Here is a 12,899-nt window from a genome sequence, read left to right as displayed (position 1 = left end):
GGATTTCTTTCTCTGCTGTTTGAAAATCTCATATACAGTTCATGTGCTCTGGAAAAATCCTGAAAGGCAGATAACAAATGTAATTAAATCAAATCAATCGAAGCACCCATAATCTCTCCACCACGCCGCAGCCACAGGTAACAGAGCGCACCCTTCCGGACGGTGGCAACACAGCATTTCATTATGTGGACAAAAGCTACCTTAGTTAATGAGGGATTATGAACATCTCATAACCTTTCACCATAGCTCACACTTATTGGATGCTTAATTGGTGCCAGCCACTCTGCTAACAACATCATGGACATCTGATTCTCTTAAAACCCACTGAGGTGAATACTTAATATTATTCACAGTTCATGTCACAGATGGAGAAACTGGGGTGTAGAGAATCACATAAGTTTCTCAAGATCACAGACTAGCAAATGGCAGAGCCAGTTCAGATCCCTGAAACCTGGCTCCAGAAGGATTCCACTGATGTGTGTTGAACAATCACTGAATGAATGAATGAATGAGTGCGCCGCTGCCCACATAAGGGAGAACTGAGCTTCTCTTAACCAGCTGCTTGGTTCTTATCTCAAAAATGCTCTAAATCTTGTGTCACTCATCTCTTTATGGGTCACCCTATCCTAAGGCTAAAAATGGGGTCACTTAGCATAAAGAGCATTTCTTTGGCTCCAACTCCCACCTGCTATTGGGGGAGTCGTCCTCCAGGGGACCCTCAAATACCTCCTTGAATGGGCCTCTGTGCTGTTTCCTGTCATCCAGGCTTCTGTCACCCACAGAGCCACCGCAGGGCCCTCTCTGGGCCACTCCGGCCACCCGCCCCCCACACTGGCTGAAGCTGACCGGCTCCCGCAGCCGCTGCAACGTTGCTGCATCCACTTCCAAGGTGCAGTGCCACCTCCTGCTGGGACGGGTGCCGCCGGTGCTGGTGCCACCGCCACCGCCAGTGCTGGTGCCACTGCCACCGCGAAAGTGCCACCAACACTGCCAGCGCCGGGCTCACCGCCTCTGCTGCCGCTGCCATCAGGTTGCTGGAGCCACCGCCTGTGTCATCACCGCGGGGCGCTGGCCGGCTCCCACCACGCTCAGAGGGGGAGGCACGTGTGGGAGCGGGGGGGCTTCTGTCGTTGCCTGCTCAAGCCCCAGTCTATAGGCAGATGAGGGACAGACTGAGGGACAGGACATCACGACATACTCAAAATGACCCTCTCCTCCGAGGAAGCGTCACTCTGCACTACCTTGGGATTTCCTGGGAGATGACGGGTTCCTCAGGCAAACAGGTTCCCGGAGAATGCAATTCATATTCCCGACATCTCTACATCCCACGGGGAGACAGTGAAGGCCAAGCTCAAGCTGCTTCCCACTCACCCTCTATTGTGACTCATCTTTCAAAATCCACAAGACCGCATGGTATGCACTTGTGAACTCACCTGACCCTTGACTTCACCCTGGTTCCCTTCCAGGCCTGTTTCTCAGATGTATCATTCTTATCATTGTATTACATGTATGTCTGAAAGTCCCTTTTGGAATAAGACAGAAGAGATTACAAACGTAAAGGAAATCAAATGAAGAGCATACAGACACACGTTTTAAAAGGAAAGTCCATTTCTACATTTGGTGTACTTCAATGGGGATTTCTTTCTGAAGACTTCAAATAAGCAGAAATTGTTGACCAAATGACTTGGTAGTTCCAGGTGAAAAACAGGGCTCTCTCAGGACGCCTTACTGAACATGAATTACAGAATGATTGTTCGCTCTGTATCCTTTGTAGACACACATTAAGAACACTGCTGGGCATGGCCAATCCTGGGCAAAGGTGGTCTTCAGGGCCCCCAACCTTCCTGACCCTCCATCATCTTTAGCTCAGAATTCCTTCCTTAAAAGAGCACCTTGGGTTCCCTGGTGGCGCAGTGGTTGAGGGTCCACCTGCCGATGCAGGGGACGCGGGTTCGTGCCCCGGTCCGGGAGGATCCCACATGCCGTGGAGCAGCTGGGCCCGTGAGCCATGGCCGCTGAGTCTGTGCGTCCGGAGCCTGTGCTCCGCAACGGGAGAGGCCGCAACAGTGAGAGGCCCACGAACCGCAAAAAAAAAGAGCACCTAGGCTCTCGCTAAGCACAGGGTAGGCCATGATAGACAATTCATGTTAAGGTTTTAATCCCAAAACTCCATGCTTTGCAGTCAGAGGGGTCATATAACCTCAAAGGCAGGACCACGTGCATAATTTACAAGGCCCAGCACAAAATGAAAATGAGGGCCCTAACTCAAGTTATCAAGAATTTCAGGTGGGATAGGGAGGGTGGGAGGGAGGCTCAAGAGGGAGGGGTATGGAGATATATGTATACATATGGCTGATTCCCTTTGTTATACAGCAGAAACTAACACACCATTGTAAAGCAATTATACTCCAATAAAGATATAAAGGAAAAGAATTTCAAGATGGCGACAGCAGAGCATTAAGCCAAGCACAGGGCCCCATGCAACAGAGGAGGTCGGGACATCCGGCCCTGCCCCAAGAAATGTAGGACGTATCAAGGGCACTGGAAGGCATAATTTAGGAAATTGTTTTTATATATAAACACAAATGCCTATTTCTTAATGGAGAAACACTAAAAATTGGCAAATATAAAAAAAGAAGACAGAAAACTTCAGAGACACTCCGTTCTTGCAGAAGCACCAGTTGATTCAGCTCTGCAATTTGGACTACTGTGGTAGAAAAGCACAAGAAACAAGTTTCACCATGTTTCCATCCAAATCTGCACACCTGTCAGTGTTTTACCTTTTAAGAGACAAGTTTGGAAGGGGTAGTAAGAACCGCAATGCCACGGCAAAGCAGGAAAGGGTCAGATCGCCACCAGCCTAAACAGTTCTCAAAGGCAAAGGATGGGTGTGGTCTGGCCAGGCTGAGAGGAAGGGTTCTAGTATGGGTGGGGGAGGGCAGAGGAGCACAGAGAGAGAGAGAGGCAAGGGGCAGGACGGGGAGTGGCAGGAAGGTCAACAGGACGCGGACAGGGGGAGGGCTCACTCAGGGCCACTGAATTACTCCAGGAAAATCTATAGGAACCTGACAGCTTGTAAAGTTTTAGAATCTGATTTTAAAACAGGGATTTCATGCTCATGAAGGGTAAGATAGACGTGATGCGCTTGGTGTCAACTGGCACTTGTCTATAAAGGACACGTGAAATTTTTCCCTTTCTAAGCAATAGCGTGAGACAGAATCCAAAGGGTAAATGAGAGTTTTTTGCCCTTGAAGCGGCTGTTATTGAACCTTCACTCAACTCCCCAGATCTCAGAGGTGCCTCGCGGCTCTAGCAAAGCTTTCTGGTCTTGTGCTGAGGCCGTTCCCCATGCTGGGTCGTTAGTCAGTCTTGCCCTACACATGACACACAGCACCTCCAGGATGGGAGGGTGCACTGGGCGCTTGAGTCACAGAACGAAACCCACGCTCACCATCACTAACGAGCTCAGGCTCAAGAGGACTGAATGGTGAGGAAAGATGTTTGGACAAAGCAGGACTTGTCACCCCCGCACCTGAGATGATGCAGAGGGAAAAACCCCAAACTGCTCCCTACCCAGGCCTCCTTCTCCTCTACGGACCATCCTACTTAGATGCAGTGACACCCAGCACAGAGCTGTGAGAGCTTCGAGCTCTGTCTCTCGGACTATCTAGGCCAAGGTACAAGCTGTCTCATCCAGGCTACCAGGAAACTAGATGAACAGAGACTCCAAACTCACCGTTCAAAGTCAGAGACTGTGATGCACGTACGTTCCTCCAGACCCCAACTGACTCTCTCCCGGCTCCCTTACTCTCTTCATATACATATATATGTCTGTTCATTTATGTATCTATGCCTACATATTCATATATATATATGTGTGTAAATAACTATATCTGTACGTATATAAAATATGTATATGTGCGCATGCACATACGTATGTGAAATATGCATATATATAAAGACAGTAAGAGAGGTGGGGGGAGAGAGAGGGAGAATACACATATGTATAACGTACACAAATATGTAGTACAATTCGATTCCATTCAATTGTATTAAATTCAACCAACATTCAGAGTCTCTGCCATGCACCGGCCCTATGCTAGGCCCTGGAACACAGAGTGATGTAAGAGTGTCACCAACCTCCAGGGCCTCACCATCTAGAAAGGAAAAAACTGAAACCACGTGCCCGGATCTATCAGCATCGTGGCTACTTATAACGGGACACAGCGTGGGCTGGTGGTTCTAGATGGAAGGCGGTTAGTACATGTGCTCCAGTCACGCTGGCTGGGCTCAGGTCCTGCTCCGCTGCTTTCCAGCTGTGTGACCTTAAACATGCACCTTGTGGGTTCTCATAAGTGAGTACGTACAGTAGCAAAAGCATTTACACTTAACTGGCAAACAGAAGGCCCTCAGTAAAAGGGAACTTGTACTATTATTATTTTGGAGAAGAATGTGAGATTCTCTTTTTTTTTTTTAACTACTTTATTCTCATTTTGCACTGTAGTTTTCATTTGAACTAATGGTGGAATATAATTTCAAACTCGCCAATTAAGAGTAGTTCAGTCTCTATCATGCGTCAGTTATAAACCGGCACAACAATGCCACATAACAAACGATCTCAAAACCTCAGCGGCACACAACATTGAGCATTTATTTCTCACACATCTGTATCGGAAGAATGTGAGATTCTGAAAGGAGACACAAAAGAGAAAAAGGTCAATCTCACATGGGGGGCATCAGGAGAAGCTTGGTGGAGGAGGTGGCACAATGAGTAGGTATTTGTCAGGAAAACTATAGGGAGAAAAGGCATTCTAAGGATAAAGAAGAATTTGTTCAAAGGCTCTGAGGCATGAAACATCCTGAAATGTCTAGAGAACTGCCAGCAGGTCAGCACAAGCATAGTAAGGGTTTAAGGTCAAAGAGAAGGGCCACTTAAACAACGGGAAAACAAAATCAGACCTGCCTTTCAGAAAAGTTTAGGTAATGTCTAGCTGAACACAATTCCTCCTTTCCAGGGTCACCATTGTGATGGTCAGTTATCACGTATACAACTGGGGTATATTAATGCCAGTGGACTTGTAATTCACACGTTCTTTCCTCTGTTCATAAGTGCTCAGAAGTTTTTTGTTTATTTGTTTGTTTCAGTTTTAGTAACTAATTGGCTTATTTTTCCAGGCTGGTTTAGTTGCTGCAGAAGGTTTTCTTTACCACTAACATCTTACAGAATGATTTTTAAATGCTCATCTTCCCAACCACAAGGAGAGTCTTAAGTGGCCACTTCTTAGCATTCGTAAGAGCCAGACAGCAATCACTCGCCCTCAAAGCACACATCCAGCAGCGGCAGCTTTGCGGATCAGGACTTGAGACAGAGGCACATGTAGGAGGCAGAGCCCAGACAGGGGTTAGTACTGGGACTAGAGGCGGAGCCATATCCCAGGAGAAAAGCGGTACAAGTAAACAAAGGAGGTCGCTGATGGAGAGGGAAAAGAGCATGTGCTGTGGCATGAGATGGATGGGCGAAAACGCAAAGTGGGTCTTTTAAGGGAATTTAGTGACAAAGGAGGTCCCTGGAGGGAAAGCGTGAGACAGGCAACTAAACTGTTTGACAATGTCTAGATTCATTTGCTCACTCATCATTCATGAGGTCAGCCTATTAGTCGATTCTATTAATTCTCTTTGTTCAAATATGTCCCGGGTATTGAGAAAATAACTTGACACCACAGAACAGCGCATGGCCTCCAACCATGAAGATCCTGGGACAGTGTGGAGAGAACTCACTGCCATCCGGCTCCTGATACACACCAGGTGTCACCCTAGGTATGTTTATGTACTCTGTCTCATTTAACTTCACAACACTCCTTTGGTAAAACCAACAGACAGTCTCTGTTTCTGTCCCCAATTTTCATTGTCCCACGTTAGAGAAAACAGAGGCAGCGGGTGGAAGAGGCATCACTGCGTGAAGAAAGGAAGCTGAAAACTTAGCTTCAGACACCCATCACCTGAGTCTCCCTCCTCCTTCTCAGAACTGTAAGCTTGGGGTTTGGTCTTAAATTTTCATAAAACAAACATGGCTTTTTTCAGTTCACTTTTTTTCCCTTTAACACAGCACTGCCCCCCAAAGCCCATGTATTAATCCAGTCATTCTTCGTCCACCGCCCCATAACAGGCTCAGTCAGTGTTTGTGTGTGTGTGTGTGTGTGTCTGTGTCTGTGAGAGTGTGTGTGTGTGTGCACGCGTGCGTGCACGCTCCAGTGCTGGTAGGTTCAGTTCAGGCACAAATCAATCGGCAGTGCTGCGATCCCCGCAGGATCTGCCAGGGTGTCAAATCCAAATTCTAGGCACAGATGTCCTATCACTGCCACAGGACTGCCTCTTTGTGTCATAGTTGCTGTAGCCTGGGGCGCCTGGGTCATCTGAGCACCAGCGGTATTTTGCTTGTTTTAAGTTGTTAAAAAAAAAAAAAAGGGAGACACAGCACAAAAAATAAGATAATCGTATCACCCCATCGTGCTGCAGTCCAGCTTAGCATGATTTCATGGTCAACTGAGAAATTCAAAGAGTGCTATAGAAACAATGAAAGTAAGCATGAGAAATAGAAGGATCTCTATCAATCACTCTTTGTTTCTCAGATGACTTTTCTCCTGAAAAATCAAACAATAAATTATTTATTGAGCACCTACTATGTGTCAGGTACTCTATATCCAATGGAACATGTTAAGATTTCTTTTCCCTATTGCCTTTTCTTCAATAAAAGATTTAAGGCGTTGATCAGGATGCTTCAGCTGTTTTCTCCTCAAGCAATTTTATTAGTATGAATGTCTTCAGGAGTTTAATGCTTTGATGGCTATGCATCTTTTTTGCTTTGTTTTGTTTTCTCCCTACTATTGTTTTTCACTTAAAGCTTTTCTTTCCCTACCCTCTGATTTTTAGGGAGAAAAAAAAATCTAGCATCTGGGGTCTGAGACCACTTGAAAAGTCTGGGCCAGGGATTCCTAATGACCTCCCAGAGATAACCCAAATTGCTGATTTAGCAAAGCCCATTCTTGACCTTGACATAAGACAAGACAGGCAAAGGGGAAGGACTTGGGAGGGAGCCCTGAAAGAAAAAGGATCATAGAATCCCTCAGATCTCGCCAGGCCCCCTCCCCCATTCAGCAAACACCTGGCTGAGTTGGAAAACATGACCGGCCCAACCTTCCTATTGGCACCAATTGAAGCTGTCAGCTCTCGGCTTGTCACCAGTTGCACTGGGAGGCCCTGGGCAGCCACAAGAGCCCTAATTAGGCAGAAATGACACTTCTACAACTGACCTGCCAGGACCTTTGGCAAACCATTTAACATCATTAGTTAACATTTTTTAAAAGTGTGAATGTAAATGAACAGCCAGTGGCTTTCAATGGAGTTTGTCGGTGGCATCTCCCCCCTCCCTGCTCGCTCTTTCTCTTGTTACATGAATAGTCCGCTTGTTTTCTCCAGAATTGGAGGGAGGCGCTGGGGAAGAAGGAAGAAGAGGACCAGTCCTCTGAGAGGAGAGACATGTTAAAGCATAAACAAGCTCGGCGGAGGGGCGAGACCATCTCCTCCAGATGCAGGCCCCCAGGGCCAGCATGTGCCCAGCAGGTTAGACGGGTGCCAGGTCCCACTCTATGAGCCGTCCTTGTGAGCATGGACGGCGACCTTCCTGGGCTTTGGGTAGGTGGGAAATGACTTCATGACTTAAGTGCCTCTGCAATCCTCTTTCTCTCGCACCTCTTCCCACTTGTTGGAATTCTGAACAAGCAATTCTGAACAAGCGGCGGTTTAGCAAATACCTTACCCGCGCACAGATCTAAGCGTGCCTAGTCCCTCTCTAAAAGGGTGTCGTTCTAGGGGTGACTGCTTCTGACGCCGGTTCGATACTTACACAAATTAGTTCATTTCCTACCTGAAGCGGTTATTTCCCACCTTGAATCACACTTCACTTTGTTCTTTGCTGTACACCCACAGAATCCGTACACGCCAACACTGTCCATCTGTAGGAGGGGGAAAGAGTTACACTGTGAAAATGGCACTCTCTGTGCTTCCGTGCCGCTCGCAAGCCCTGTGCTCAGGGCGGTAGGCAGTCTGAAAGGCAGCACCAGGCAGAAGGGAAGCGAAGGTTTAGGGGGACGGCGGAGGCGCTGGTCCCTGCGGGCCTTTGACTTGTGGGGCCCTGGGCAAGGTGTTTTGCCCTGAGTCTCAGCTGTTTTCATCTGTAAGACAGAGATAATGCCTTACTGCTTCAAGCGAGGAAAAAAAAAAAAAAAAGATGGACATATCATGAGAACTGGGAAGTGGTGTGTAAAGGTAAGGCGCTCCCAAAACCGAGGGGCTACGCCAGGATCTCATCTATCATCTATCTTGGAGATTTGACGTTGCGAATCTGTCCTCTTGACTCCCAAGGCACGCTCCACAAAGCCACAGCACCACCAGCACATCCCGGGTCCCTCCCTGCCCCCCACCTCCACTCCCTGCGGCTGCAAGTACTACACAGAAAAGTGGGTGCAAAACAAATTCAGTTATAATGGCCATTTAGGCTCTCTGCTGGACCCATAAACAGTACGACAGGGGAAGCACGTCTTGCCCCTGTCTGAATTTCCGGGAGCCCTGAGGACAGCGGTGGGTACGCAAAAGATGCACAATAACTGTTTACTGAGCTGAAATGCAGTGCCGTTCCCAGACCTGTGCTTACAGCGGCCGGAACGCGTGTGCTTTAGGAAAGCAGCACAAGATCCTAAGTGTGCAGAGCTTTACTTGTCCCTGAATTAAAGACGAGTAAAATCAAGCGGGCAGCGTCTGGTGGAGAATGCCTGTAAGTAGTCATGGGAGAGAAGCAAAAGTACACAATCTTAGTTTGGGGCAGAAAGAGACAGAAAATACGGGGAAATGTCCTTAATAACAGTAAATGGGAAAGGGAGAGAGCAGCTCATCGTGATGGAGCATTTAGTGCTTTTAAGCTAAATACCTCAGCATATTAAGCAAATAGAGAAAAGCCAGCTAAAAGATGTCAGCAAATTGAACCGACCGGCGCTCAGAAAGCCGGTAGGAGGTGTCTGGTGGTGACCCCTTTTCCCATCACGTGCCTGCTCCGCGCCCGGTAGTTTAGTGTTGCTTCTCCTCTCCAGCTGCGGAGTTTATTGAAAAGCTCTTGCTCCCTGCCTGGTTTTGGCACATTTTCTGCAGGTGCCTCCTACTGCGGCCACAATGGGCTGCTAGGGAGGTTTAGACCTGTCAACAGCGACAGACGAGGGGGCGGCGGCGGTGGAGGGAGCACAGCCATTGTCTTAAAGGGCCAGCGACATTCTGCGCCGCCGCGGAGCCCGCAGCACCGGCACCTCCTAATGAGATGAATCCTTTCTCCCGCTCTCTCTTTCTCTCTCTAATGATTTAACTTGATCGCTTTGGTTCCTTTCTGGAAGGGAAATTGCTCCATTGATCATATAAAGTAATTGCCTGTAAAACATTGCTCTGCAACAACTACTACTTCCCTGGCTGAAAATGTCACGGCAATTGAAAAGCTCTTAGCCCAGTTCAAGAATGAGGCTGCTCCAGAGAACCGTCTTTGCGTACGTCCGCAAGCACTAGCGTGTTCCGAAAGTTACAAGTTTCTGGTGTGACGGGTGGATTTTTAAGACAGAGAATTTCCCTTCCTGTAGCGTAGGAATTCTTGCATAAGACTGTGGGAAACTACCCAAACTAAACTAAAAACAGCCTCAACCCGAAAATCAGATATATTCGTTCAGCCAAGGAGATTATTTTCTCAATCACCCATGGCTTTCTTTTCCCAGAAGCCATGACTTCCGGAGGGACGCCCATGAGGGTCACGTTGATTGAGGAGAGCGTCACCCCCTAGTTCCCATCACATAAGAAGACAGTATCTCTGTCTAGCAGGTAGCAGGGGCCTTGGATTTGGAAAGAGGAATCAATGTTCTAATTGTTTAAGATTTGCTGATTTTTTCAGACCTGTCACTTGGCGGCAGCAGTGACACACTGTGGGAATGGGGACGGGGGCCACACACTTAAGGAGTTTTCATAAATGTTAGTCATCACCATGCCAACGTGAGGGAGTAACTCACCTGGGGAAAAATTACTTTGTCTTAAGCATGAACCTGCCAGCCAAATAAACAGCCGTTAGTGATGGTTCTCCTTTTCTTCTGACAGGTGAAAGCCTAAGTTTGTATCTGAATAAGAGAGAGAGGGAGTTTTGTTTTTTGTTTTTTTCAATTTCATTGATGGGAAAGCACCACTTGCTAAATGAGATGCTGCCTGCCGCCGCATGACTAATTCGGGAACGAAGCCTCAGGTGAATCACCTTCCAACAGGCTGAGCCATGGCTCAGCTACTTTGTAGCCAATGAAGTAAGGGCAGAGACATGCTTGTTATTGTACTTTTTTCCAAAAGGCAAAAACATCTGCCTGCTTTCTTGACAAACAAGAGTATAGCGAACTCAGATATTAAAAGGCCATTTAAAATTATACCTCTGAAGAAGGCCACAGAACTTTTTACATCTAAACCCCCTGAAAGGTCGTGGTACAAGCTTCATAACTATAAACAGGTACAACACATTTTTTTCCTTGGAATTTAGGAATTTTGGATTTTAGATTTTTTAAATCTTTTAATATTGTCAGAATATGCATGATATTCAGTTAGGGCAATTACACATGTTACACCAAAATACACTGCATATAATAAAAGGTGTTTTTCCTTTATCTACCCATATGGTGAAGAAAATTTTTAAATTCTTTAAGTTTAAACCCATTAAATAAGTTGATTCCTGGATAAGAAGGAAGAATTACGTTCACAGTCTTTCACCAGCAACTGGAATTTATTTCTTCTATGTGCTTATTATAAGGGAAGTTCTTTTTTGGAGGGGGGAGGGTCTGTAAAATGAGGGGGTAGAACTGAATGACCCCTAAAGTTCTGCCTGGCTCTATGATTTCCTTGTCTATAAAAATGATCCCTATCATGGCAAACAGAGCGATGAACGGTAAATACGACCACACAGTTATTTCTAGCAGCTTTGCCTATTAGATAGGCGGTCAAGACAGAGTAAAAGTGGGTTAAGTAAGCCCCTGAGGCCAAGACTAGGAGCGGCTGAACCATCAAGGCCAGACCCCCAGACCCCCTCGTAAAACGCTGTGCAGCAGCAGGACCGCGCTGGGAAGGTGGCGGTGGCGGTGGCGGCGGGGGTGGGGGGGGGGAGCGGGAGGCCGGCCCGCCTGCGGCTGGTGCCCAGGCCCAGTGTCCTCCTCCTGAACTCCCAGAGTGACAGTATGCGTGGACAGTGTTAACACCGTTTCACCATATTTCTGGAGGAAGAAGAAAATGTGAAGAGGAGGAAAACAAACCAAAGGAACACATCGTCAGAGAATGAGTGTCAAATCTGGCCGAAGCCAGGACTGGTTTCACTTTTACATCCTCCTCCTCTTTTCGTTTCTTTGCACACCACGCAAGAGGTCTGAAAAGAATTCCAAAGTTCAGAGACAACAAAACGGGGCTGCACATCCTATTCCTCATGTAGGCCTTCGTAGCACATTTTAAACCACCTGACTTTCCAAGGTAGAACTTAACCTTGGGTTATGTGTCTTTGAACTTCATAATAAATAGGGCTTGTCAAGGTGTTGGGCATGCGTTTAAAAAAAAAAAAAGATGCATTTTAAAATGCTGCATCATTCCTATGTCTATGCACACCTATTTGATGAAAGGTGCATGTAGTGATGAGAATTACACCCTGGGCTAATATTTGATTGTTCTGAAGGGTAAGAGCTAACATTGTTCAGAATCAGATTCTCTAAATTTACTTATACAGTGAGAGCCATGGGCATCTCGACCTGAACCCTTTATTTACTCAGTGTTTACATTTGTTACAGGACACGGATCTCATCCACTAAAAGCTAACACACAGAACTGTTAAGATCCTTTATACTTAAATAAAAAGTTAACACCAGGCAGATGGCTAACAGTACCTATTGAAATACTTATATTCCATATGTAAGGTGTGCTTGCTTCCATTTAGAAAAGGATGTCAATTTGAAACTTGCTTTATAGCTCCTGAATTAATATAGAACCACCAGCTAAGGGAAGAAAAAGATTTTACTATTTTATTCCTTGGTACAAGGCATGGGATCGTCTAAATGAACATTTCAGCTGCAGTTTTTTATGACTAAGTCAGACATTACAGAAGCTATAAGACATTACAAACACAGACTTCACTCCCCTCCTCCATGAAAAGCTTGAGTCTACTTTTTTCATGCCCTATAAAGTCCTTAGAATTACAGGCTGCAAAGTTTCCTTTCTTTCAAAAGTCAGAAAGCACTAAGTGTTCCCCTACTGTTTTTTTCCAGTTTGTTTGATACAGGATCACAGCCCCTTTCCTCCAATCATATCCTTTCAGAGTTATAGCTTATTTTAAAATATCCAACAACAGAAATAGACACACGTTAGTAATCAACACAAGTATGACTGACCCACAGGACTAGTTGTAGGATGCCTACCATTAAAAAAAAAAAAACTAAAATTTTACCTACACATTTTGTCAAAACCTGATGAGACAGGATGGCATGAGGTGTATAGCCCTAAAGTCTAAATTTGGAGAGGAAGGTGAGTCTCTCATAAACATAAAAATGATACAGGGTGCTTCAGATGTGGCAGCTGAGCCTTTACCCCGGAGGGTACAGGTGGGTGTGTGACGTTCTCTGATCCACTAGCCAGGGTCTGGTCTTGTGTCAAGTAGGGTAGTGCTTTTTATCTTAGCATTAGGGCTTGGAAAAGAGTGTGAAAAATTCAAGGCATCCCCTAGTGAGTCAGAATCGAACCCAGGCAACATACACAGGGGAAGGTGAAAACGGTCATTGCCTTAGTTTAGGAAAAAACACGTATGG

At 46.3% G+C, this 12,899-nt stretch overlaps 1 protein-coding gene across 1 annotated transcript in view; it reads right to left on the bottom strand.

The window, feature by feature from the left end:
- HSPA12A (heat shock protein family A (Hsp70) member 12A) overlaps window positions 1-8,012 on the bottom strand; it is a 144,879-nt gene extending 136,867 nt beyond the window's left edge. Inside the window, exon 1 of the mRNA XM_065894350.1 lies at window positions 7,925-8,012. Within this exon, the coding sequence (XP_065750422.1) occupies window positions 7,925-8,012 (88 nt within the window). The remainder of the gene's footprint in view (window positions 1-7,924) is intronic.
- Between the last annotated feature and the right edge of the window lie 4,887 nt (window positions 8,013-12,899).

Source organism: Phocoena phocoena, chromosome 16 (assembly GCF_963924675.1).
Source record: "Phocoena phocoena chromosome 16, mPhoPho1.1, whole genome shotgun sequence".
Taxonomy (NCBI): domain Eukaryota; kingdom Metazoa; phylum Chordata; class Mammalia; order Artiodactyla; family Phocoenidae; genus Phocoena; species Phocoena phocoena.
This window is presented reverse-complemented; position numbering and strand designations above follow the sequence as displayed.